Consider the following 25,828-nt stretch of genomic DNA (forward strand, 5'->3'; position numbering starts at 1 on the left):
GAGTCCTCCTAGGATTCATACTCCTGAAAGATAATGCTTATCCTTCAACACCCCCCTCACTGCTTAAACCAAGTGAGATGGTTTTTACCATGGCCGAACTCCAATATGACCGAAGTAATCATGATCACGCCGAGCCACAGAGTAGACCGAACTATCGTTAGTTCGGTTCTACCTTCAATGTTCTTACCCTAGTTCCTCCTGTGTCAACAGTGTTAAGTCTAAACCGATCTAACTTCTAGCAAGGCTTTTAGACCGAACTAACCATACTGCGCCTTAACCGATGTAGGATTTAGTATGGTGACCGGGCTAACCTCTTTGGGACTGGAGTAACTTTAACGGCTTTTATACTCATCCCTTTGCCCTAAGGCCCACAACGGCCTATTTACGCAGCTCGGCCCAATTTTCATATAAATTACCCTCTCAATTACCCCATCATTTCGCTTTCTTATGGCCTATCTGCAAGAAAGAGATCTTCCAAGGAACCCATGACATGCCAAACTTAGAGGGGGCGTTTTTGGCAGCTTGATAAAAAGTGAGTTTTTGACTCTTTACCAAGTTCTCTCAAAAAAAAAAAAAAACAAAATTTATAAAAAAAATATTAAAAAAAGTCAATTTTTTATCAAAAAAATTATTTTAAAAGTTAATTTTTTATCCACTTTTCAAAACACCCTATGCTCTACACATATATATCTATAGACACAACTATTGAGTTAGAGAAAGAGAAAGAGAGAGTGAAAGAATGGAAGAAGAAGGTGTGTTGTTATTGAAAGAGGGAGAAAAGAAAGGGGGTGGTTTAGTAACATGGAGTGTGTTTGGTGAGGAGGTGAAGAGGTTGGGTTGCATAGCTGCACCCATGATGGCTGTGACACTATCACAGTACTTGTTGCAAGTTGTATCCATCATGATGGTCGGTCACCTTGGCGAACTTTCTCTCTCTAGCACCGCCATAGCCATCTCTCTCTCCACTGTCACGGGCTTCAGTCTTCTTGTAAGCCATCTTTCTTTGTCAGTGATGTTCTATTCTCAAATTTTTTAGAATTACTTGAGTTAATATTAAAGTATCAAAATTTTATTATTCATTGAGTATGAATATTTTAAAGGAATAATAATTTAGCCTTTTTTTTCTGTCTTCTAGCTTGTTATTGTTTGTATACTAGTGCTAAACTCACAGTTGGAGGCATGAGAGTTGCATGCATTGAGGTTCCTTTCAATTGCAACCTGTATTTATGTTGAACTGATTGTGTCATTTTGTGGCATTGTCCCAGGAGTATGGAATAGTTTTCCATTTGTTTAAGGGCTTGTATAACTCTCTCTTTATTTTTTAATTTGCTGATGACCACAAAGAAAAAGTATTCAATTATTGAGGTTATGAATTTAACTTTTAAGGTAATCATTATATTATGTCAAAGATTAAATATACATTTAATATTTTCTCTTCTAAACATATAATAATGGCTATTAATTAAACATTATTTTTAGTAATTTAAAGGTGATGTCCATTCCTTTCTTTTGAAAAAAAAAAAAAATTATGTCCATTGATATCATTTTTGAAAGTTTTTTTTTCAAAGAGTTATCACGTTAATTATTATTTTATGATTGTGGGTCCATAAAGGCTTATTTTGGTAACATAGTTTTTAGTCACTTTTTTTAGTTAGTAACAAAAGCTAAAAGTTGACTTTTTTGACTTTTTTTTCATTTGGAAAGTTGGTTTTTAGCCAATGGTGAAATTATAATTTTACCCCTCATGGGTCAAAATGTGTTACATAGGTGAAGTTGTAAATATTTTAAATAAATAGGGGTACTTTAGTCATTTTATTATGATTTGACATCATAAACAAATATTAATCAAAAAAGTCAAAAGTCACTTTTTATCAACTTCCCAAATCATTTGTCTAAAAAAGCCAAAAGCTTGGTTAAAAGTCAAAAAATTACTTTTTACCATCTTCCCAAAATAAGCCAAAATAATAATTAGTGTTGGGATGGAAAATGACTTTTTTTTTAAGAGTTATCATGTTATTTTAATTTTTGTATTTAGAGAGATAATTGATTTTTTTTTATTGAATTGCTATATTAAAAAAAGTGTTTGACGTGATGTTTGGATGAAAAATTGACTAAATTGCCCCTCACACAACCCTTTTGGTTTTTTTTTTTTTTTAATCTCCGGTTGGTGTGTTATTCAATGCTTAGGGGCAAAAAATCTCCGGTTGGTGTGTTATTCAATGCTTAGGGGCAAAACCGACATTTCATTACCTATGGTGACAGTTCTCCCAAGGCACGTGATTCACTTTTGTTTATGAAAAATACTTAGGAGTACTAAAACAACACTGCTAGGTATTATGTAAAAATTTTCATAAAAATAATTATGAAAGTTTTGTGATCTTTAGATTACACTTAAAATAAAACACCACACACTAATTAAGGTAATCTAAGAATCATAACTCTTTCATGATTATTTTCATGAAAAAAATTTCATGATCCCTAACTTTTCTCGTACTAAAAAAGGATCACTAGAAAAAACATTAAGGATGTGGTCCCACATACTTTCTATGCCTTGTTTTTATTTTATTTATTTTTTGTTGTCATTTTTAATATATTAATGCTATTAGTGGTGTATTTTTTAGTGGTCTAAATCATTATTAATTATTTATATATTTTATTTTATTTTATTTTTTTGCTTTTAGGCTATTTTCACTCTTAAACTAACTTTCCGACAACACCTAAGAATAGGGCTGGGCAACAAACCCACCCGCCCGCACAAACCGCCCGACCCTACCCTACCCGCAGTGCTTTGGGCGGTTTCGATGTAGGTAGGCGGGCGGGTGCGGGTCAAGAAATTGGTAAAAGATCGGGTTCGGGTCGCATCTCTTTTTTTTTTTTTTTTAAAAAGAAAAAATAACTAGTTATTATTTTTATTTTTACATTTTGGATGAAAGTAAAATTTATTATATGGGCACTTATATACATTATCATGATCTAATAATATTTAAATTAGTGTTATTAGTTTGACTTTTATTTATATATATAAAAAAAAAATCATTATATTCCATTAGTCTAGTAGACACAGTTAAATATGATATTTTGAATTGTCATTCTATTATTACATTATTGCATATTAAAAACTAAACAGTGAAGATTAATCCACTATTAAAATTAGTGTTACTAGTTTGACTTTTAAGGATTTGTTTTTGCATATTTAAATTAGTGTTACTAGTTTGACTTTTAAGGGTTTGTTTTTGCAAGCTAAGGAGGAAGATTAATTACTATCCTCAAGCATGGTTCCATATCATCTTATCTAACATGTGGACTATTTATTATGATCATGAATTGTATATCTTGTAATTTAATTTATAACTCTTCTAAAAAAAAAATGTTTAGAAAGTAACAAAAAATGTCAAATTTACTTAAGTTTAAAAAAAAAAAAAAAAAAAAAAAAAAAAAAAAAAAAAACACTAAACCGCAAACCGAACCGCACCCGCCCGCACAAACCACGAACCGCATCGCGGGCGGTTGCGGGTCCATTTTTCCCCAACCGCATAAGTGCGGGTCGGGTCGGTTTTGACCCGCACCCGACCAAAACCGACCCGCGAGCAGCCCTACCTAAGAAGTTAAAAAATTTGAGGATAAATTATAAATACACTTTTAATTTTAAAAATTATATTTCACCTTTAAGATTTTTAATTTCATAATAAATCATATTTTTTATTAATAAATTATTAAGTTAATTAACAGTTTTTATGATATTAGAAATATGCTTTAATTAATAACTTAAATAATTATATTATTATATAAGAGAGTAATTATCAATTTTATTTTTTTAATTAATTTTATTAAATAAAATATTTCAATAATAAAATATTTATAATTTTTTAAACTATAAAAAATAACTTGTATTTTGAACAAAAACAATATACTATTTGTAATTTATCCAAAATTTTTGATTAACAATAAAAATAAAAATAAAAACTGTCACTCAGAGCCTTAGAAACCAAGCAAAGTGAAAGAATTGGTCAGATTTTGAACAGTATTGGTGACATTTTTCTTGGAATTTTCCAAGAAAACCACTCTTTTGTCATTATGCCACTTTTTTAATTTGTCAATATACATTGCACCCAATCCTTTCAAAAAAAAAAAAAAAATTGTTACGGATCTCAAATTTTTTATTAAATAAATGGTTAAATATCTCATATGAATATAAAATCTATTTTTATAGACTTTACATATTTAATCATTTATTTAGTAAAAAAAATTTATTTAATAAAAAAATTAGTATTCCTAATAGTATTTTTTTTATTTATTTTAAGAAAAATAGTTAAAAGCATTAAAAGTGATGCTCTAATAATACCATTAATTATGCCTTTGTTTTTTGATATTTTCAACGTTAATGTTATTAATGATCTTTTTTTTTTTTTAATGATATAAATCATTCTTGTTATTTTCAGAGAGGTCTATTCATAGCAACTTCCAAGTGACACGTCTCTGTATGATGGCATTTTAGGGTCCGTTTGGGAAGGGCTTTTTTGGACTTTTTTGGCTATTTTAGTTACAAAAGACAAAATAGGTTATTTTAACCATAAAAAACAAAACATCACATTCAATCCATAACCATTACACTCTTCTCTCACCAAAAAAGTTAAAAAAATCAAAAAGCTAAAAAGCTCTTCCCAAACCAAGTTTTTTAGCCCAGGCTAAAATAATCAAAAAAATCAAAAAACTAAAAAGCCAACCCACTTCCCACACGGAGGCTTAGTCAAGTAAACAAAGATGCCCCTTTGAATTTTTTATAATTTTTTTTTTTTTACTATTGTTCATTTTTGTCAAATTTTATGAGTAGATTATTCAAAAAAAAAATTTATTGATTCGATAATTATAGTTATATAATTTTATTATATTTATTTTTAAAAAATAAACATCAATTATAATTTTAAAAATACACAATTATTTTTTAAAACAAATATAATAACAATTATCAGATCAATATGATATTTTTTTGATAAATGACCTACACAAAAAATGAGACTCCATGGGCCCTGTGATAACGTCACGAGATCCAATAACACCCTCCAATCCACTAAAGACAAATCTAAGCCTTTGTTTTTTATTTTATATAATATATATATATATATATATATATATATATCTATCAAACTCAAGTATTTGTAAACTTATTTGAAATTATTTTTTTTTTAAATGCGATTTTATTAAAGTCATTTTTAAAATATGATTTTAATTAACTTTTTCAAAAATATTTTAAAGTCACGTTTTAAAAAAAGAAACCTCAAAAAAATAACTTGAAGTTGGGAAATAAATTCAAAACAACTTACATTTTAAAAAAAAACACACATTATCATTAAGGTCGCGTTTTTAAAATATGACTTTAGCCCCAGTTTGGTTTTAAGTTGGGACTAAATAAGCATATATGGACAAAAAAAAAAAAAACTACAAAATTACAAAATGACAAAAACACTTGACTTTTGATGCAAAATTACCAATTTGACCCATATACAAACAAAAAGTCAAAAAAGCCTCATTTCCAAGTGAAGAGCAATTTTGTCATTCTAATACAACAAAGCCAAACAAGAAAACCAAACGAACAAAAAAGTATCAAGCTAAAAATTTTTTTAAAAAAAAGCCAAAAAAACCAACATTGCTGAACGATTAACTGCTATAAAAACATTTTAAAGTCGCGTTTTAAAAGTAAGACCTCAAAAAAACAACATGAAGTTAGGAAATAAATTTAGAACAACTTACATTTAAAATAAATAAATTATTAAAGAACTCAAATTTGGTAAATGAGCAGTGGATAAACTCATTTTAGTACTTCAGTTGTAATAATCAGTTACAAGCATTTATATAATGATTACATGTTTTGTGAAATCATTTCATATGTTATATTTCAATTCAGGACTGGAAAATATAGTTTGTTGAGCTATCAACAATGACCAACAAACTTAAAATTACAATTACATACATACAAGAGACTTATATTATATGAAATATGATGAATGGATTAAAGATTCAATTGATGTTACCTAATAGATTGATATAGTCTTGAATTTTTACTATAACTAACTAGATTTTCTACCTTGTCAAACAGTTAGGGATGGCTAGTGCTTTGGAAACTCTATGTGGACAGGCATATGGAGCTCAACAATACAAAAAACTTGGAACTCAAACTCACACTGCTATTTTCTCCCTCATCATTGTTTGTCTCCCCCTCTCTATAATCTGGATCTATATGGGGAAAATACTCATTTTCATAGGCCAAGACCCTTTAATTTCACGTGAAGCCGGTAAATTCATAATTTGTCTTGTTCCCGCCCTCTTTGCTTATGCGATTCTTCAACCACTTGTCCGATACTTTCAAATGCAAAGTTTGATCATTCCTATGCTCATAAGCTCATGTGCCACTCTTGCATTGCACATACCTCTTTGTTGGGTTCTAGTGTTCAAGTCCGGATTGAATAACCTTGGAGGTGCGTTGGCGATTGATATTTCAAATTGGTTGAATGTGATCTTCCTCGTTTTGTACATGAAGTACTCTTCTAGCTGTGAAAAAACCCGGGTCCCAATTTCAATGGATGTGGTACGAGGAGTGGGAGAGTTCTTTCGCTTTGCTATTCCTTCTGCTGTTATGATTTGGTAATTTTATTTTGCGAATTTCTTAAATAAAGTTTCAAGGCTTTTGTTTGCTATGAGGTTCTCATTCATTTTTTATTTTAAATTGTGATGAATGCAGTGTCCAGTGGTGGTCATTTGAGTTTCTTATCTTGTTGTCTGGACTTTTGCCAAATCCAGAGCTTGAAACTTCTGTTCTCTCTGTATGGTATGTGCTCTACCATAATGTTTGATGATGATGATTTGAATGTTCTAAACTGTAAATTCAAATTGTGATTTTGAGGTTTAAGATAACTACTCTTAACTTCTTTGTCAATTTCATGAACAGTCTCAATACGGTCACTACACTCTACTCAATACCTTATGGCTTTGGTGCTGCTGTTAGGTATGCTCATGCAATATGTGCACTTGTACATGTAAAAAATGTTTTCTCCACATAATAATGTATGATGCCAATCTAATAGTTCTTTTTTTTTTTTTTTTTCTTTAGCACTAGAGTTTCAAACGAATTAGGAGCTGGGAACCCACAAGGGGCTCGTGTAGCTGTATTTGCCGTGATGTTCCTTACAATCACAGAGACTACAATAGTGAGTGCAACCCTCTTTGCCACCCGAAGCATTTTTGGCTATACTTTCAGCAATGAGAAAGAAGTTGTGGATTATGTCACAGCCATGGCGCCTCTAGTTTGCCTATCGGTTATATTGGACAGCATACAAGGGGTCCTTTCAGGTTATAAATTTTGCCTCTCAATGTCTATCTAGTATTTAATATATTTGAATTTTAAATGATAATATCTTGTTACACTAGCTAACTATTCTTCTTCTTCTTCTTCTTCTACTTATTTATTTATTTTTTTCAATTAGGTGTTGCAAGGGGATGTGGGTGGCAACACATAGGGGCTTACGTCAACCTTGGAGCATTCTATCTGGTTGGAATTCCTATTGCTGCCATATTGGGTTTTTGGGTACAATTAAGAGGAAAAGGCTTGTGGATTGGAATACAAGTTGGTGCTATTGTGCAATCAATTATGCTTTTCCTAATAACAAGTTTCACAAATTGGGAAAAACAGGTCCATTTTCTATCTCACATCTCTTCAAGCTATTTATTTGGTTTAACTGGACAAAACATTTGAAAAGCAATCGCTTGACTAAGGAAAAATTAAAGGAGAAAAAATGTGGAATGTTGAAAGTCAATTTCTATCCATGGAGATCCTAATTTTCTTTCACTTTCTTCATTCGTTTTAGCAAATGAATGGAGTACCAACAATTATGAAATGGGTACTGTTTTTATTTTTTAATAATTTGATTCATATAAAATATTATTACAATGAAACCTAATGAATTACAATCATAATAATGAAAATCAAATATAATATAAATTTTTTTACAAATAAACTCCCAAAGTGAGACAGAAAATCCCAATTAATATATGAGAAATAAGACTTACATGTACGTGGGGAGTTTCGAACTATTGATCTCTTAATGAGGTGTAAGATTGCTAAACAATAGGACTAGCCCTGTTGGTTATGAAATGGGTATATTGACCATATCTAGTAAAATTGATTTTTATGAAATGCAATGAGCTAGTACGCCTAGATAAAAGATCATGACCAAAGATTTGGATTAAAACTAGAAATGGGTATAGGACTAGCCCTGTTGGTTATGAAATGGGTATATTGACCATATCTAGTAAAATTGATTTTTATGAAATGCAATGAGCTAGTACGCCTAGATAAAAGATCATGACCAAAGATTTGGATTAAAACTAGAAGTGGGTTGGTTTTTTGGTTTTTTGATTTTTTTAGTCTGGGTTAAAAAACTTAGTTTCAGAAGGACTTTTTGATATTTTGGCTTTTTTGACTTTTTTTTGTGAGAGAATAGTATAATAATTATGGATTTGATATGATGTTTTATTGGTTGTGGCTAAAATAGCATATTTTATCTTTTTTCGGTTAAAATAGCCAAAAAAAACCTACAAACCTTCCTCCCAAACGGTGCTTTAGTCTGAATTGTTTGGCATACAATTAATTAGTCTTTTTTTGTTTTTCTAAATTACGTCAAAGTTATTTACTTTTTAAGTCCATTTTGTATAAACAAATTAAACGGTAAAAAATAAGTTCAAAAATCACTGTGTTTGGTTTGAGTTTTTTGGATTAAGTTTTTTGAAAATTGAGTTTTTTTATTTTCGTATTTTTTTTGTTTTTAGTTAATATTTTTAAAATTTTAGACATTTTTTTTACTTTTTTAGATGCACCTTACTTAGATGTATCTAAAAAGTAAAAAATTTGTGAAAAAATATTTTAAAAAATTAATAAATACATAAAAATACAAAATATGTACAAAATTCTCGTATTTTTTTTTTATATTTTTGGTATTTAGTGAATTTTTAAAAGGTTTCTTTCACAAATTTTTTACTTTTTAAGTATATTTATGTTAGGTATGTCTAAAAAGTTTAAAAAAATTTTGCTTAAAATATTAAAAAAATTCAGTAAAAATAAAAAAATACGAAAAACAAGAAAGTAGAATTTTTTGAAAAGAGTTTTTAAAAAACTCCAACCAAGCATGCTGATTGCTTTTAGCTTCTCTTTTTTTTTTTTTTTCTCTCTATGTTGTATCTAGTATTTTTTTTTCAAATTTAAAACAAAAGTTAATTTTTCTGTCTATCTTGTCTGATTGAATAGAATTCGTAAATGTAAAATATTTTGAATTTAAAAAAAAAAAAAAACCACTAATGACAAGGTGAGTAGCGAAAAAGCCACTAAAAAGTCCATCCAAACAGTATATTAGTGGCAATTTCTTTGGTAGGACCGGACCAAAAACCTTGCACCCAAGAAGAAGAGGAAAAGAAAGAAAAAAAAAAAAAACTTGCAACGACTTTATATGATTTTGGAAGTATTTTTGTTAAATTTTGCCATTTTAATAGCATTTTGTTGGGGACAATTTTATGTTGCAGGCAACTCAAGCGAGGGAGAGGTTATTGGAGGGAAGATCTCAGCAAATAGTGGATTAATGTGAAATGGGGGAGTTTTGGAGGCGTGATTATAGTTTATTTTGATTTAGAAGTCTGTGCCAGATTGTTTGGTACAGTTTCTGCTTATAACTTATTAGGCAGAAATAGTTTAAATAAACTGAAAAAAGCTGATTATTTAAAAGTTGGGATAAGAATGCTTTTAACTTTTATTTTCTGATTATCAATTTTTAATTTAAAAAAAGTTTCACCAAACAAGGCCATAGATTGTTACTGAATTAGTCTTTTAATCTTATTTTGTAAAATAAAAGCATCACTAAAAATTAAAGAAATGAGATTCATGCCTCAATTTTTCATTGTTCTTGGTAGCAGAACATGAACAAAATTCACATAACGCTTAATTTTCATTTCATCATTAATTTGTTAGTCATATGAATAAAAAAAAAAATCTTTTTACATACAAAAATGTAAATTTATCTTGTATTTTCATATTATTAACATTCATTTTAGTTTCTTTTAACTTTATTAAAACAACAATACTACAAACTCAGATTTAACTATTCAGAAATTATCCAAAATTATTATATTGTATTTTAGATTTTTTTTCTACATATGAACCTTACACTACCCAAACTTAATTTCCACTACACAATCACCAACTCAAAAGATTTTTCTAGGTTCCAGACTTGTTCTTATCAAAGAGAGGCTAATGTAATTATGTTTAAATTGTGAGATTTATTGTATTTTTTAAAATTTCAGGAAAAGATGTGCAATTTACCCAATAAATACTTGGGTAAACTATCAATAAATCATAATAGTTAGATTTAATTCTTATAAAATCCTATTAAAAATAAGTCATAGTAAAATTATCGCTAAAAATAACTTTTGGGGATATTTTTTGCATATGTCACCAAAAATTGAAAATTAGTGTTTTTTTTTTGTTACGATTTTTATAAATTGTCCTTAAAACTTAAAATTAGTGACGAATTTTTCAAAATGTTGCTAAAAGTTGAAAATTAATATTTTTTTTGTGACAATATTTTTAAATTGTCGCTAAAACTTTTAAGTGTTATTTTTTGTGATAGATTTTTTTATGTAACATTGACTAAAAAAATAAAATTCATAATTACTCTTCTATACAATAATAAAATTACCTAAATTATTAATTGGAACGTATTTGTAATATCATTAAAAACTATTAATTAACTTGATAATTTATTAATAAAAAGGGCAATTTGTTATGAAATTAGAAATTCCAAACGGTAGAATATAATTTTCCGAATTATAAAGGGTGATTCATATTTTAATCAAATCTCAGATGGTATATTTGTAATTTACCTTATAAAATATATGACACAAAAACTGATAGCAAGAGAACAAAATATTATTATATGAAAGAAAATGTTATACGACCCAAATATTCTACCTAATGAATGACCGATTGTCTCACATTGGTATAGGGTCCACAAAAGTGTAGACCACACACCCATGCAAGAGATTTGGTCATTTATTTAGTAAAAAATTTTACATCCCTAATATTACCCTTATATGAATTAAATCTGTGTAATTATGCATGCATTAAGATCCTCTAGAATGATCCCCCAAGAGTGATCTCCTCCAGTAAAGGAGATGAGCTGGACACATGTCACACTCAACCTTCAAGGATTGAGATTCAAACTCATCAAAACTGTGACATCCCAAAATATTTAATTAATACCACAACTAATCACGACTATTAATAAAAAAATAATAATAATCTATAATAGTAAAATAGAAGAATTAATTTTGTGATTGTATGCGATAAAGTAAAATTTAATAATAATAGGAGTAATAAAATAAATAAGCTATACGTGTTATGTAAATTAATTTGTCATTGCGGTTATCAAATATGTGACGAGAAAATTTATTTAGGGCTAAGTTAATCACTAATTAATGTGAAAAGATTAGCATGTATAAATATAATTAAACGAATTAAATACCACACAAATAATTATAGTTAAAGATAATTATGGTTGTATGTGATGATCTATGATTAAATAAATAAATAATAATAAATATATAAATCTAATTCGGCATTAGGTTATCAAATATGAGATTAATTAGGAACTATTATTTGGAGCCAAATTAACACTAATATGAAATTATAATACTAGTTGAGCCAAAATTAGAATTAAAGATAGTAACTAAATAATAATAATAATAATAATAATAAAAATAGTGGATGTAGTAAAATAATTAATTAATTTTCTATAAGTATGCGATAAAGTATAATTTAGTCAAGAATTAATTTATTTATATAGTTATAATAAGAATTTGGGCCCAAAATGTAAATATCTTTTATATATATATATATATATATTTAGATAAGTGATAATCTATGTTCTTAATGGAGGTCTGAATGAATTATAAAACAAAAATGATTTGGACCACTAAAAAAGAACCTCTAATGCATCTCTAATTTGTCTTTTTCTTCCCTCTTTTTTGTCTTTTACTTCACTATTTTTTTTTTTTTTTTTTTATACAGGTGACAGCTCATTAGAGCTGCACTTTTGCAGCTCTAATTAGAGCTCCGGAGCATGACCCATTATAAAAAAGAGTTGAGAATCGGCGAGATTGCCACGTGTCAGCCGCAGGGTGTTTCTATTTTTCTATAAATTGGAAAGAACTGATCAGAAGCGTTAGAGTGACCGAAATCAGTGAGGAAATAATAAAAGGAACAGAAAGGAAAAGAAAGGAAAGAAAATAGGGAGACGAAGGTGCGTAAATAGGAAGGTTGTGTTAGTGAAGGAAAGGATAAGGATTAATATTAAGGTGAGTTATATTATATTTTGAGTTATTATAATGTATTTTATGCATGTTTTAATTTATCATAGTTTATTTTATATAAGTTACGTTTTATAAATTATTATAAATTATATTAATATTTTAGTTACGTGGATTATTTTTTAAACTCTATTTGTTAAAAATGAAACTCATTGATATGTTTGTTTAAATTTTAAAGAATATTTGACTATAACCTTATAATCAATTATGTTTTGTAAGTACCACCACGGGAGTCCCATGCCTTAGGAGACTTAAATAACCATTGGCCTCTGTTTAGCCACTTTATGATTCTCTGTTTGTCATGGATCCATTGACCTCTGTTCTGATTGTCACTGACATTTGTTCTGTTTTGTTTTGTACCATGGATATGATTATTTATGTACATAATTTCTATATTTCAGTTTTCTGTCACTTAAGTGATTTATTTACCAAATTGAGTTACGTAAGTGTTTTGCCTTAACTAACTATCTATAGTTATTTTGTATTCCCTGTACTATCTATGGGTTTCTCACTCTGCTGTGTTAAGCGAAACCCATAACCTCACCAAAATGGAACCCGCACATGGATTGTTGTTGAACCACCTTTCTTTTTATCTTTCTTCTTTTTTTTTTTTGCTCCCTTTTTGTGTTACTCGAGGCCGGTCACTGAATAATAAAATAATTAAAACCCTATAAATGTATTTTCTTTTTTTTAAATAGTAAAATGAAGTAAATTTTCTGTTTAATTATTCTTATTTTCGCTTGTGCATTTTAATTTGCTACGAATAGAATAAATTAGTAAGTTGCGATTCCAATCCTAAGCTCCTGGGATTGGGTCGTGACAAAAACGACGTCGTTTTAGTAAGTAAATTGAAAAAAAGAAATTTAAATATCTTTTGTTTTGGGTTTCTTTTCAAGTCCTTCATGGGTTCAACTCTCTTCATATCTCTCTCTCTCTCTCTCTCTCTCTCTCTCTCTCTCTCTCTCTCTCTCTCTCTCCTTTCCGATCTCGTTGCCCCCACCGCCTCGCCTCATTGTCATTGCCAACAACCTCCGTGACACAACTGTTGCTCTTCGTCGCCGGCATGGCTTCGCCATTGTCGCGGAGATTTAGAAGACTTTTGTCGCGCGCCTTCGTCTTTGATCTCTTCCGCCGCCACCACCACTCCAACACCTTTGGTTCAATCGCATTTGCAGACCACAGATTTGTCGACGAGTTGAACCCTATTCGCACCATCTTCTTTGATTTCCTTCGCCGATCTCTATGTCCGTTGACCGAATCTGTTGATTCTGTTGCTCATTTTGATTTTGATGATGATAATGATACAGATCTGAATTCATGAACTCTCTTGAGAATCAATCTTTGGTACTCGCACTATAGGGTCTGTAAATATACATATATGTACATAGAAATACATATTCGTATAGGTTTGTGTTATGCTTGTGTTGATTATGCAGAGAATGCAAGAGCACTTGAAGAAACTGAAGGATGTGAATAAGAATCTTAGGATAAAGATTAAGTAATGGTGACTAGTTATTGCTCTGATCTGTTGTTTTGTGAGGTCTTTGAAGTTGATTTTTGAGTTTGTTTTGGTTTGATAGACAAATGATAGGGGATTGTTTTAATGATCTCAGCATGAATTTTTTTTAGTAGTACATTTCTTATTATCGAATAGATTGAATCTTCTTTTTTGTTTATTTAGATCTTACAGACCAAAACCCTTTGCTTTACTAGTTTGATTACTTCTTATTCAAAATTTCTCTTACATCTGTTATCATATATATTTTTTTCAATTTACTTACCGAAACGATATCGTTTTGGTGAATTTAAATCTCAACTCCTAGAGACTGAGTGGGATACGTGTCGGGCTCATCTCTTTTATTGTAAGAGATCACTCTAGGAGATTACTCTAGAGGATCTTAACGCATTATGCATAACTGGTGATGATATCCACATCCATCTATCTTCATTGCCAGCGTGGCAAATCGGATGGAAGTGATATGCCTGTGACGGTCCATTATCACAACAGATGGTAGCGAATCAGATTCAAAGCCAGGCACAACGTGCAAACGACGTCGTTATTTACACCCCCTTGCAGTGAATTGATATTCGACCCTGCATAAACCCAAACCCTTGTGCGAGAACCAGCAAGCTAGAGAGAGAGAGAGAGAGAGAGAGAGAGAGATGGGAAAAGCAGCGAAGGAGAAGCTGAATCGGACTCTGACCGAGCACCTCAACACCATCCATGAAACCCTTGAGGTTCAAAACCCTTTTAATCGCTTTCGATTACATACATACATACATAGTTATGTAAATTTTTATGTATATCTCTCTATCTGTGCGTTGTTCGATTTGAAGGTATTGGATCAAACACCTGCTTCATCTCTTGATAAAGTCAGCTGGAATGAGGTGATTAAAATGGGAGACCAAGTTTCCAAACAAGCTACTATAGGTCTCTCTCTCTCCCTCTCTCTCTCTCTCTGTCTTCCGGTTTCAATTTTTACTTTTATGCAATCATTTTTAGATTAACATAAATCTGTAAAACTGGTCATGTTTATTTATTCATGAATCAAATTGGTTCTTTCTAGTTTTATATAAAGGGAAAATATTAGATTAATGGGAAACAGTACGGAGAAACTAATTGCAAATTGATGCTAGTACGAGTGAGAGCATAACTTTCACTTGCACTGGGCGCATGTTTCACTTTTACTCCATTGATTTGCAATTTGTTTATTATCCATTGCCCTGTTATCTGAAATTTCCACTTGTATAAATGTTATGTTCCTTATTTCATTGGTTTGTGGAAATTGAATTAAATAAAATATAAAATTATCAAAATACCCTCTTCAAAATGAATAAATAAAAACTAACCAACCAGATGTTTAACCTAAAGTAAATACAAATAAAATTGTACTAAGACTAAAATTCAATTAAGCAAATTTGCAAGTGGACATCCTTTGAAATTAAATCACTTTCCAAGATTTCTAGCTTCCTTGAATGTTATGTAGAGTACATTTTTTATGGACTGCATCAGAAAAATAAATTCTTGTACATATTGACATACACTGCTCTCACTGCACTGCACAGAACAAATGTTCTGATTATGAATATGTCTTATATGCACTTCATAATAAATTGGTTGTAATTATAGATGATGTGGGAATAAAAGTAACTTCTTCATTGATCTTTCTTATTCTTCTTAGTAAAACACATTTTAAATTTGCAGAATTCTTTGTTTATTTCAATGCAATTATATGTTAAAACGAGAATAGTACAATGTTGAGCTGTCCATAGTGAATCTGAAAAGCAGTATTCACATAAAACGGGAAGCAATGAGTCTTCTTTTTTTTTTTTTTATTGGCATTGGAATGTCTGGATCAATGCCCAACTAATCCTCAAGGGTGCACAAGCCCTCAGCAAGGATTAATTCAAGGGTTTTTTTTCCAGTCCGATGGCTTCAAGAAATTATTAGCACTCAAGAGGTTTTGATCTCTGAATTTTTGAGGGAGCACACCCCCAAGACCCAAGGCCTTACCACCAGACCAACCCCTTGGGGTTAGGAAGCAATGAGTCTTGTTTGCGTTTTTTTCCTTGATTTGTTCACCTTGCTTGTCTTGTGATTTTTTCCTTCAGTTGTTTCCTTTGGGCAAGAGTGTATGGGCAATACCAGTTGCCTGTTACCTCCTTCCATGTGGTGTGAAGTGGTGTTGAAGAAATAAATTTTGAATTATGATTTTCCGTGCAGTTGGAATGATTTGGACTGGTGAAAGACCAGAAGTTAAAGAACTTGAGGAGAACATGGCAGCATACTTCAATATGCTACAGGGTTTCCTTCTGCTGTCCCATGGTAGTAAAGTGGGTGCAGGACCTACGCTTTCTTCTTGCATACATGCATCTGTGAAGCAAGTTGTTGATTGCAGTTTCATGCTGTTTAAAGAGTCTGTCTCTTCCTATGGTACTCTCTCTCTCTCTCTCACACACGCACTTGTTCACGCACATCAGACCACATCAAGCACGCATATTTTATCAATTGTTGAAAATTTCAATATTGTTCAATCGACAACTTATGTCCACAAGTGTTTTATGTAACATCATTGTGGTCTTAGTCTTTTGGAGAAAATAGAAAGATGGCAGGAATTTGACTATTCTTTGGCTCAAACTAAATAGTATAGTGGCCTTGTGGCATGCAGGTATCTAACTAGTATAAATTATTAGACTCAACTAAAACTCTGCTGAAGCTGGAAAGTAATAGGAGTTTAGAAATGACAAAATTGGAATTTCCTTTAGTTTTTTCTCAGACCAACTAGTTTGTAACCCTTGATTTTCTCAGACCCATTAGTCTTTCTGTATGATGTTTAATTTAAATTTGAGTTTTATTTGGTTAGTGTTTTTTTGGTAACCTTAATTAGGGTTTTTTACATTGCTTATATATATGGCTTTTACGTAACAAGTTTTAGCTAGCTTTGAATTATTGATATTGAGTTAAGGTTGTCGCTGTTTTTGTGTGTTAGGGTTGTGACTCTTGTTCTCCTTCCTCTATTCTTATTTGTCTCCATATTTTTTAGCTTCTTTTTTGGATCAATTCTCCATATATTCTGGTTTTGATATCATAGAAGTATAATTTTGAAATGAATGTTGACATTTATCTGACTTTAACAATGTCGACTGACGGAGTTAGTTAGGGGACCTAATTGAAGCACTTCTTATACATTGGGGACTAAATGGACTCAATTTAAATATGAAGGCCCAAAATGACACAAATAACATTTTTTGGGGAATAAAAAGGTAAATTAACCCTTCTATTTTCTTTTAAAAATAGCATGGCCTTAGTTCTCCTGAATGATCTTGCAGGATCTGGTAACAAAGACCAAAAACTCACAATCCCTCCATTAGTAGGCAAGGTATGGGATGCATGTTCTGCTCTTAAGAAGACTCCTGCCACAAATATCACAGCAGTAGGCCGAGCAATGACACAAGTTGCGGTTTCCATGAAAGACGTTCTTCGCGAGATGAAAGAACTCAAGCCAGCTTCTGAAGAGGCTTCTGTGAAAGACGAAAGCGAGCCCCATGATAGTGATAATTCAATTGGAGGTGATCTGGGCAATGACCTGTCACCCGAAGAGATGAAAATTTCTCAATTGGCTATTGGGGTTGTTTCTGAAACACTGGAAGTCATAAAGGAACTTATCCGATTCATCACAGGTCTGCTCAAGCAGGAAAATCAAGATAACAGTAATGATTTTGTGAACCCATTGGAGAGATTGTTGAAGATTTGCCAAGGAATTGGATTGCAGGTTGATGAGCTTGGAGCTTGTCTTTATCCGCCACAAGAATTTCCTGCTATGAAGTCAGCCATGGAAAGTATGTCAAGCAATATTGATGAAATGCAGGTGGAGATAGATAATCTTAAAGGCTCGTCGCAAGCATTCTCTCAAGCATGCACTGGTGTAAGGCGTTCGTTGAGACAAATGGAATCTGAGCTAGGTTGTGTTACCCACCTACTGCCAGAAATGCAGAACCTCGTTGTGAGCAATTAGAGACAGAATTTTTACTGATCCACCTATAAATGGTGTTTTGTGGTTGAACGTTGCCAAGGTTTACTTTGCTGAATCATATGTCTCTTATATTTCTTGTTTAGTGTATAAAGGTGTAATACTGAATGTTCCATTTTTGTCCTTGTGTTTTGATCAATTGTTGCTGAATCCCATTTTGAATCTGTCAGATTGAGAAACCATTGTTGTTTGTGCCAGGGTATACTGTATACAAGCCAAGGCAGCTGCTATCTTACATTCTGTTGCGAATCAAACTGATAATGAACCAAGCTTGAATAGCTTGAATTTTTTTATTTATTTAAATAAATAATGTAAGCTTTTTTAGTCAAAATGTAGCTTATTCAAACTTTTAACTTAAAATTTTAATGAGCTTGTGGTTTTGGGTATGGGTTTATTTAGTGACTTTTTTATTTTTTTATGAAAATATGTACAAAAAAAAAAGTAGAGAGATGATGTAACAATTTATAACAAATAAGTCAATAGGCAGCTTACTTAGGTGGTTGCCAAACCACTTAATTGTATTCAAACACAAGTTAAACTTGAATAGTTTTGCCTTTTTTGCAACATTATTGACAAGGTTACCCCCCTGCCAAGATTGAACCAGTAGACTCACAAGATTGAAGTGTGTTCAATTGAAAACACATTCAATACCCCATTTTTTAAGGGCATATTAACATGGCTATGATGGAATTCACATTCTAGAGCTGCCCCAAAAATTTGAAAAGAAAAACTCTCATTTTACACCAGTAGCAGAATTTTCCTACAAGAATTTGGTACACAGATTTGAGTAAGATAATGCATGCTCTTTTCACTTCTACACTTTTTTTTCGGATCTAGATGTTTTCTCATTCTTATAGTACATACATAAGGGATCCAGTTGAACTATACATGTTTTAAAACTTGGATGCTGCAGCAGATTCCATGCATTCACATCGCAGAAAATGAGTCACCGGCCTATGAGCTTGACCATCCATGCACCGCCCAAGTAGAGACCAAGAAGTGGGCCAGCCAAAAGCATCTGAGTAAGAGGATCAGTCGATGGTGTGAGCACAGCAGCCGCAACTACAGCTCCCACCACTACATATCTCCAAATCGACAGCATTTGGTCTCCCGAGACTAAACCAACTTGTCCCAATAGAAGTTGTATAACAGGAACCTGTAGAAGTGTAAACGATAAGAATCAATAGCCCTATTGTAAAAGAGACTAGCTCTGCTGATGAGCTTGTGCCCCCCCCCCCCCCGCGTTTTAATAGGCAATTTGTATAAGAAACTAGATCTACATCTACTGATGGGGGCTTGTGATGCACAAGAGTCTTATACTTTTTAGCAAATTTTATTGTACATTTGACATCACTAGGTCGTTCTGCTTGCCTCTGTGCATGCGTGTTACCTAGATACACCCCTAAAAAAAAATTAAAAAAAAAAAAAAAAAAATGAGGGTACTCCTTAAACCTGAGGAGTGACCTTTGGCAGAGCCACTATTGACCACTGTATTTGAAAAAACAAAATGAATAAATAAATAATCCTATTGTAAAAGGACTAAAAATGCATAGATTAACCATGAAGAAACCACAACCAACATGGTAACACCAAAATGTTTATTTCATAAGGTAAAATTTGAATAAGCTAATATGTTTTAAACATGTTTAGCAAACATGCAATAGCAAGCACAAACACAAAGTTTACTACAACCAGGAAATTGTTTGAATTTGTCTTGCAGAATAAGAAACTCAGGTTGTGCTTGTTTGGGGGGTTTAGGCCATGGGATTGGACTCTATATCCTAGTCAATCCTGAATCCAATGTGTTGATACACAAGTGGACCTCGGGATTGACAGTCTCTCGAAACTACATATCCCCTACATGGGGGATTATTGAGTCGTATAGGGGGAGTGATATACAAAATGGAGAGATTAAGAGGGGTCCGGATTAGGGGGTGACCAAAATATCTTCAAACTTCGTTATTACACCACGTATGTAGTCAATTATCTAATGATTCTAGACAAACATGGATATGATAGGATTCTACTAATCCTCTCGCCTAATTCAAGGACATTCCTAACATGGGATAAGATACATAATCCTAAGGGATTGATAACATTAGGACTATTAGTCTAGTCCCATGTAAGCTTCAATTTTATATCATGAGTATAGAGATGTAACTTCTATCTGCTAAGAAATATACCTGGAAGGACAGCCCAGTGCTGAACATGAGCACTAAGACAAACTCAAAGTATTGATCAATGGACCACAGTGACTCCACAGCCCCTTCCGCATAGTTAACAAAGAAATTCAAGGCTGCTGGAGTGAGAACCAAGTATGAGAATGCTATACCAGCATAAAATAGTACTGAGGAGCCTAAAACAATTGGACCCAGAAACCTTCTCTCATCCCTCGTTAAACCTGGAAGAACAAAGGCTATGATCTCATAGAGTATAATGGGGCTCCCTAAAAGAAGGCCACAGTAACCTGACACCTGCAGTACAACATAAATAGAATCATTGTTGTCAAATAGCGAATTTAATTGTGAATCGTTTTGCTAAAATAGTGAATCGTGAATCATATTGAATTGTAAGATCACTTTATTTGGCATAATCTATAATTTTATATATGCATATACATATAAAAATACATAATGTTTAAAATGAAATAAATATCGATATAACTAAATAGTATATATATATATATATATATCAATATAATTAATTGATTTCTTTTTCTATTTTGCGAAAACGACGTTGCTCATGCCTTGTGCAAACAAAACTAAATCATAGTGAATCATAGTAAATCGCAATGAATCGTAGTGAATCACAATTGACTCATAAGATTCACTCAATTTGAGATCCAACAGAACAAATTAAATCGTTTTGGTTGAAACTTGTATGAATCTTATGAATTGAATAGTGAATTGTAACCTTCTAACAACCATGAATAGAATTATACTACAATCATATTAGAAAGGGGTAAGAAAAGTCAAAGTAATGAAGCAAACAATATTGAAACTCAAATTGCCCAAGTTGAATAGTCCCAGCCTTGCTGCCACAGTATCAGCAATTGTGCAAATGATGCAACTTGAGTCCATAAAAATTGTCTTTATCTATGCTCACTTGTGGGAAAGTTGTTTGGTAGATTCTTTAATGTTAAAAGTAATCAATTGACAAATGTTATTCTTTTGCCATTGATCACAAACACAATGGAGCAACACATACAGCAAGTGCCACCATAAACACAATTTTTATTTCTCACTAACCTTCACAGCTAGTGCTCCTAGTAGGGTCAAATTCAAAAACCCAGCTAGAGACATACCCCTACTCCACAGTTACAGTAAGGTTCCATGAAATTTCAGAAATCATGTCCACTGTCACTACCTTTGCAGTTATTTACTGATAATCGGATTGCAGGTTTCTCATCTACATAGTATTTTTGGGCAAGCCAGAGAGCGACAAATCATGATGATGATGATGATGATGATGATAGAGGAGGAAAGATGCAAACAAAACACAGAGGAAAATCATGTCATCACAAAGATTTATGAGATAAATCGTATAAAAAAATAAAAAAACAAACCAAAACAAAAAGCAAATGATAATAACTAACTTAAATACTTGTAAGTTTATGTTAACACTATTTATACGTTTTAAAGATGTCATGTATGATATGAGTAATTGTTTATTTAATGAAATCAACTCATAGATAAACTAATGCAGACATATAATCATTTTAAGTTGCTTATGGTTATTAAAGACCCAGCAGAAAGTGCATACGTCTCCCAGTTGAGGTACCGCTCATGCAGTGTAGGGAATGGATGTCCAGTGTGCAGATATTGTCACACCAATGTACAAGTGGATATTTTCCAATTACATTGAATTTCCCTCCAAAAATTGCAAACCATAATAATAATGATGACAACAATGATAAGTGTATTGCAATTGTAAATAATCAAAATGACAACAACTATTGGAGATATATCAAATGTAATATGCAATTGTAAATAATCAAAATGCTTACCAATAGTGGCAGATACATGTTCTATAACATAACAGGAATGACAGAAATTGCATCTTTACTAGGGAAAAGAAAAAAAAAAGAGATGAAGAAATTGTTGAATTGGAAATGCAAGGGTTTATAAGACAGCAGCTGCATTTCAAGTAAGCACTGTAATCACAGCAATTCTTTTCTGCTTTTGAAAATAATAACTATCCAAAACACTATTACATTGGCATCAAGGAAAATTAAATATAAATAAAATATAGGTTAACTCATTCTAACCTTCAAAGTTGTGAAGAAAAACTCGCCAGGAGCTAGTTGCAGAAACCGAACACCTTGTGTTTTAACAGGAGCTTCAAGAAGCAGTATCAATTCCTTTGAAAGTGTAAAGCATCCCAAAATAGCAGCTCCAACTGCCAAAACTGACACAAAGATCCTCTGCCGCAGCTCCTCTAGGTGATCATATATACTCATTTCCTTATCATCCGGGAGCTGCTCTTTACTCGGATAAAGCAAATTATAAAGATCACTTCCTTCTTTATATGGGCCTTCATTTTGTAATGTAACTTCTCTTGAACCATCAGCCACATCTATAATTTTCATTTAAACATGCAGTTAATTAAAATCAGATAGGCTAGAAACACCATATCAGTACTAGGAACCAGATAAAAAAGGGGAACAACAACCATCTATGTCAAAATAATAATACAACAAGATAGTTATATTATAATTACAACAATAGCAACAACAAGAAGATGCTAGGGGAAGTGGAGAATTTGGATGGTCTTGCAAGGATTCTAGGTTCTTGTGTTGATTCATTGCCTACCTCTTACTTGGGATTGCCTCTAGGATCACCTTTTAAGGCCAAGGTGGTTTGAAATGGGGCGGTGGAGAGGTTTGAGAGAAAGTTTGATGCTTGGAAGAGATAATAGCTTACAAGTGGTAGATTGATTTTAATCAGAAGCACTTTTTCTGGCCTACCAACATATTATGGTGTTTATTTTCATTATTCTTACTTCGATTGCTAAGAAGTCAGAAAAGTTGGAGAGGAACTTTTTTCCTGGGGAAGATGGTAGGAATTTAAGAATGATTTGTTAGTTGGGACAAGGTGTGTCTGACAATCCAAATGGGAGGTTTGTGGATTCATAAATTGGAATTTTTCAGTAAGGTGCTGTTGAGTAAGTGGTTATGGATTTTGAAGTACGAGAGATTGTGGAGAAAAGTGATGGAAGATCAATATGGGAGGGATTGGGTAATTGGTTTAATGGCACAGTTGTGGGGCCTTATAGGTTAGGGTAATTGAAGGAGCATCGTGAGGATCTAGGATGATTTTGCCAAATGGGTTTCATTAATGTGGATGATGGGTTAGGCTGCAGTTTGGTTGGAAGTGAGGTGTGAACATAGACCATTGAGGGAGGTGTTTCCTAACTTGTTCTCTTTGGCAATGGACAGAATGCTTCAGTAGCAGGATTACACTGAAGTGGTTAGCAGATAAGTGTGGAATTTATAGGAGGTATTTTTTTGTTGTTTGTATGACTTTGGAGTTCGAGGGTATAATCAACGTTCCTTATTATGGCGAATGGAGTGTTTTCAGTTAAATCCTTTTAACAATATTTGTTGGATGGGGATGCACTTTTTCTTCTTAGAATCATTTGGAGATGTAGGATCCCCCCTGAGGTAGCTTTTTTAAATAGACAACTCATAAGGCCATCCTCACTACAAATTAAGAGAGGTGTAAGGTGATCATAGATTGGTGTTGTACGTGCAAGGGAAGTCTAAATCATCTATTACTTCACCATCTAATGGCAAGTGAGTTATGAAGCTTAGTGTTTTCAACTTGTGTTTATTGGGTGATGTGAGGTCTTCTTCAATAGGAGATTTGTTTATTATTTGGATTGTCCAAAGAAGAAAGTTAGGAAAACACTGTAGGTTGCTCCTTTTTGCCATTTGTTTTGTCCCTAGAGCCCCGACCCAACTCAACCCGGCTCAACTCAACAAGCCTTTATCCCAATTACTTGGGGCCGGCTACATATATCTATTCCCTCTAATTGATTCTATCCTCATGTAAAAAAGGAAGTTTGCGCTCATTGAAGGTGAAATTGATATTCTAAGCTACAGTTATTGAACTTCTCATTTGAGTCATACTTTATATTTTTTCTTAGTTAGTCATTTACTTAATTTTGCCCATGAAATATCGTTACAAAAGAGATTCTTCTTTTTAATATTTAAACCATGTATTAGATTAAATTTAACAATAGCTCACGACAAGCTCTCGATATACGTAATCATCGTATGCTTATGCGCAAAAAAGCATACAAAGTGCACCTAAGGCGGACGTCTCAAACTATGATACGTAAGCCTCTGAGGAGTGACACCTAAAAATCAAAATCTTGATGCATTTTGCCTTAACGAGCCTAAATAAAGCTTTAAAAGTTTGGAACCTACAAACCCCAACAGTGTTTTAAGGGGTATTTGGCAAAACTTGGTGAATGGGATAACTATTGCCAGTTAACAGTCATGGGTTTCCTAGATTTGGAAGAAAAGGCTCCTCCGTGATTTGAATCTCTTTTGATTTTACTTTGTAATTTTTCAGTAAATTCTGAACTGAATTGGGCATACTTTTCTATATGCAGAAGTAAGGCTGCATTCATCTCACCCTCCCCCGACCCCAGAGGTGGGGGAGCCTTGTGAACCGAGGTTGCCCTTTTAAAGTTTCAGTAATTTATGACATCTACGGAAACAATTTCGGCTCACTAAATTGTCATGTAGAAAGTAGCCCACAAACTGAAATTTTCATGTCTTTATCCTAAAATGAATTTCATCATGTCCCCCATACCATTCAGCTAATTTGGTTTCTTGGTTGGCAGAGCCCAAAACATAAAGAAGCAAAGAAATAAAACAAATACATAATCACAATAACAAACCCAAGAAACCCTCATAACAGGTTTACAAACAATTCATCGATGCAAGTCGAATTAATATAATACTGAGAGCACGTATACTAAATTGAAAAACAACCCATTACAGCAAATCCAATCAAAACCCATCCACGCCAAGAAATCCATGAAATCATCAAAAAAAATAATACCCAAGTAAGGCACAGATTGATTAATTTAGAAGAGTTTTTGATACCAGGTCTATCTTCAACAGCCGAGACAAGACCACCAGCACTGCCCAATTGTTCTTGCTGCTTATTCACTTCGTCGTCAACAGCAAAACAAGCAAAACTAATGAGCTTTTTGTGCTCTCTTCTCGATGAGACACCGAACTTGGATTTTCTTCGGTTGAATTGCAGAGAAGTCGGTTGATTTCTGGTAGAATTGAGACATTTGAAGAAGTAACTAGTGTTGTTAAGGTGTAGATGAGAGGGGAGAGCACTCGTGCTTCCCATGGCTAGCCTCTGTTGTTCAGCTGCAGCCTCTCGATGAGAAGGTGAGATTACTTGTTACATTAACCCAAAAAAAAAACCTCTCCTTTTTCCTTTTCTATATACATCTTTCGAAAAAATTAAAAAAATAAACAAAATAAAATAAAAGAGTCGACGTGTCTTAAATAAATTAGTTTTTACTTATTATTAAAAATCATATAAAAAAAATAAAAAAATAATATGAACTAAATAAGTTAATGAGTTGATCTTTTTAGATATAAGCAATGTTATATCCATTAAATTTTAACTCGCTCGAATTATCTGAATTTGAGCATGCCGATCATCTGAACAGTCGTTTGGCCGGTCTTCCAGGAGAATGTCGATCATCCGTGCAAATATCGATTGATAGACCGGATAACAAGAGTGGCAATCGCGATTGACAAGAGATGGCAGTCTTCCAATTGATAGTTCGAAAGATCATTCAACCAGTCATCTCACCACCTCATTCGGATGGAATCTATTTTGGTAGACCAAACATTT

At 32.4% G+C, this 25,828-nt stretch overlaps 3 protein-coding genes across 4 annotated transcripts; 2 read left to right on the forward strand and 1 right to left on the reverse strand.

The window, feature by feature from the left end:
• Positions 1–493: 493 nt before the first annotated feature.
• LOC114263792 (protein DETOXIFICATION 12) lies at positions 494–9,837 on the forward strand. Of its 2 annotated transcripts, XM_028204378.2 has the most exons (8): positions 691–988; positions 6,095–6,290; positions 6,444–6,639; positions 6,737–6,823; positions 6,944–7,000; positions 7,106–7,344; positions 7,479–7,684; positions 9,568–9,837. In XM_028204378.2, the coding sequence occupies exons 1-8, from the start codon at positions 740–742 to the stop codon at positions 9,622–9,624; spliced, it is 1,287 nt and encodes a 428-aa protein (XP_028060179.2). In that variant the 5' UTR covers positions 691–739; the 3' UTR covers positions 9,625–9,837. The 2 variants fall into 2 exon arrangements, with proteins under 2 accessions (XP_028060178.2, XP_028060179.2); XM_028204377.2 differs by having other exon boundaries at positions 494–988; positions 6,095–6,639.
• Positions 9,838–12,081: 2,244 nt separating this feature from the next.
• Positions 12,082–18,115, forward strand: LOC114263794 (uncharacterized). The gene is made up of 4 exons (XM_028204382.2): positions 12,082–14,643; positions 14,743–14,836; positions 16,130–16,339; positions 17,236–18,115. The coding sequence occupies exons 1-4, from the start codon at positions 14,569–14,571 to the stop codon at positions 17,919–17,921; spliced, it is 1,065 nt and encodes a 354-aa protein (XP_028060183.2). The 5' UTR covers positions 12,082–14,568; the 3' UTR covers positions 17,922–18,115.
• A 537-nt stretch (positions 18,116–18,652) lies between these two features.
• Positions 18,653–25,408, reverse strand: APG2 (Sec-independent periplasmic protein translocase). Its single transcript, XM_028204381.2, has 4 exons — positions 25,054–25,408; positions 22,204–22,511; positions 20,120–20,410; positions 18,653–19,092 (listed from the first exon to the last, which is right to left on the reverse strand). The coding sequence occupies exons 1-4, from the start codon at positions 25,310–25,312 to the stop codon at positions 18,883–18,885; spliced, it is 1,068 nt and encodes a 355-aa protein (XP_028060182.1). The 5' UTR covers positions 25,313–25,408; the 3' UTR covers positions 18,653–18,882.
• Between the last annotated feature and the right edge of the window lie 420 nt (positions 25,409–25,828).

Source organism: Camellia sinensis, chromosome 5 (assembly GCF_055761805.1).
Source record: "Camellia sinensis isolate YWXY chromosome 5, ASM5576180v1, whole genome shotgun sequence".
NCBI lineage: Eukaryota > Viridiplantae > Streptophyta > Magnoliopsida > Ericales > Theaceae > Camellia > Camellia sinensis.

What these genes read in the sequence shown, in the direction of transcription:
- LOC114263792 (XM_028204377.2), top strand. Translation starts at nt 740, where the DNA reads ATGGAAGAAGAAGGTGTGTTGTTATTGAAAGAGGGAGAAAAGAAAGGG. An exon ending in TCACGGGCTTCAGTCTTCTT is followed by an intron (nt 989 to 6,094) that starts GTAAGCCATCTT and finishes CTTGTCAAACAG; the next exon opens with TTAGGGATGGCTAGTGCTTT. An exon ending in TCACAAATTGGGAAAAACAG is followed by an intron (nt 7,685 to 9,567) that starts GTCCATTTTCTA and finishes TTTATGTTGCAG; the next exon opens with GCAACTCAAGCGAGGGAGAG.
- LOC114263794 (XM_028204382.2), top strand. Translation starts at nt 14,569, where the DNA reads ATGGGAAAAGCAGCGAAGGAGAAGCTGAATCGGACTCTGACCGAGCAC. An exon ending in CCATCCATGAAACCCTTGAG is followed by an intron (nt 14,644 to 14,742) that starts GTTCAAAACCCT and finishes TTCGATTTGAAG; the next exon opens with GTATTGGATCAAACACCTGC. An exon ending in TTCCAAACAAGCTACTATAG is followed by an intron (nt 14,837 to 16,129) that starts GTCTCTCTCTCT and finishes TTTTCCGTGCAG; the next exon opens with TTGGAATGATTTGGACTGGT.
- APG2 (XM_028204381.2), bottom strand. Translation starts at nt 25,312, where the DNA reads ATGGGAAGCACGAGTGCTCTCCCCTCTCATCTACACCTTAACAACACT. An exon ending in GGCTGTTGAAGATAGACCTG is followed by an intron (nt 22,512 to 25,053) that starts GTATCAAAAACT and finishes TGAAAATTATAG; the next exon opens with ATGTGGCTGATGGTTCAAGA. An exon ending in GCACTGGGCTGTCCTTCCAG is followed by an intron (nt 19,093 to 20,119) that starts GTATATTTCTTA and finishes ACACTTCTACAG; the next exon opens with GTTCCTGTTATACAACTTCT.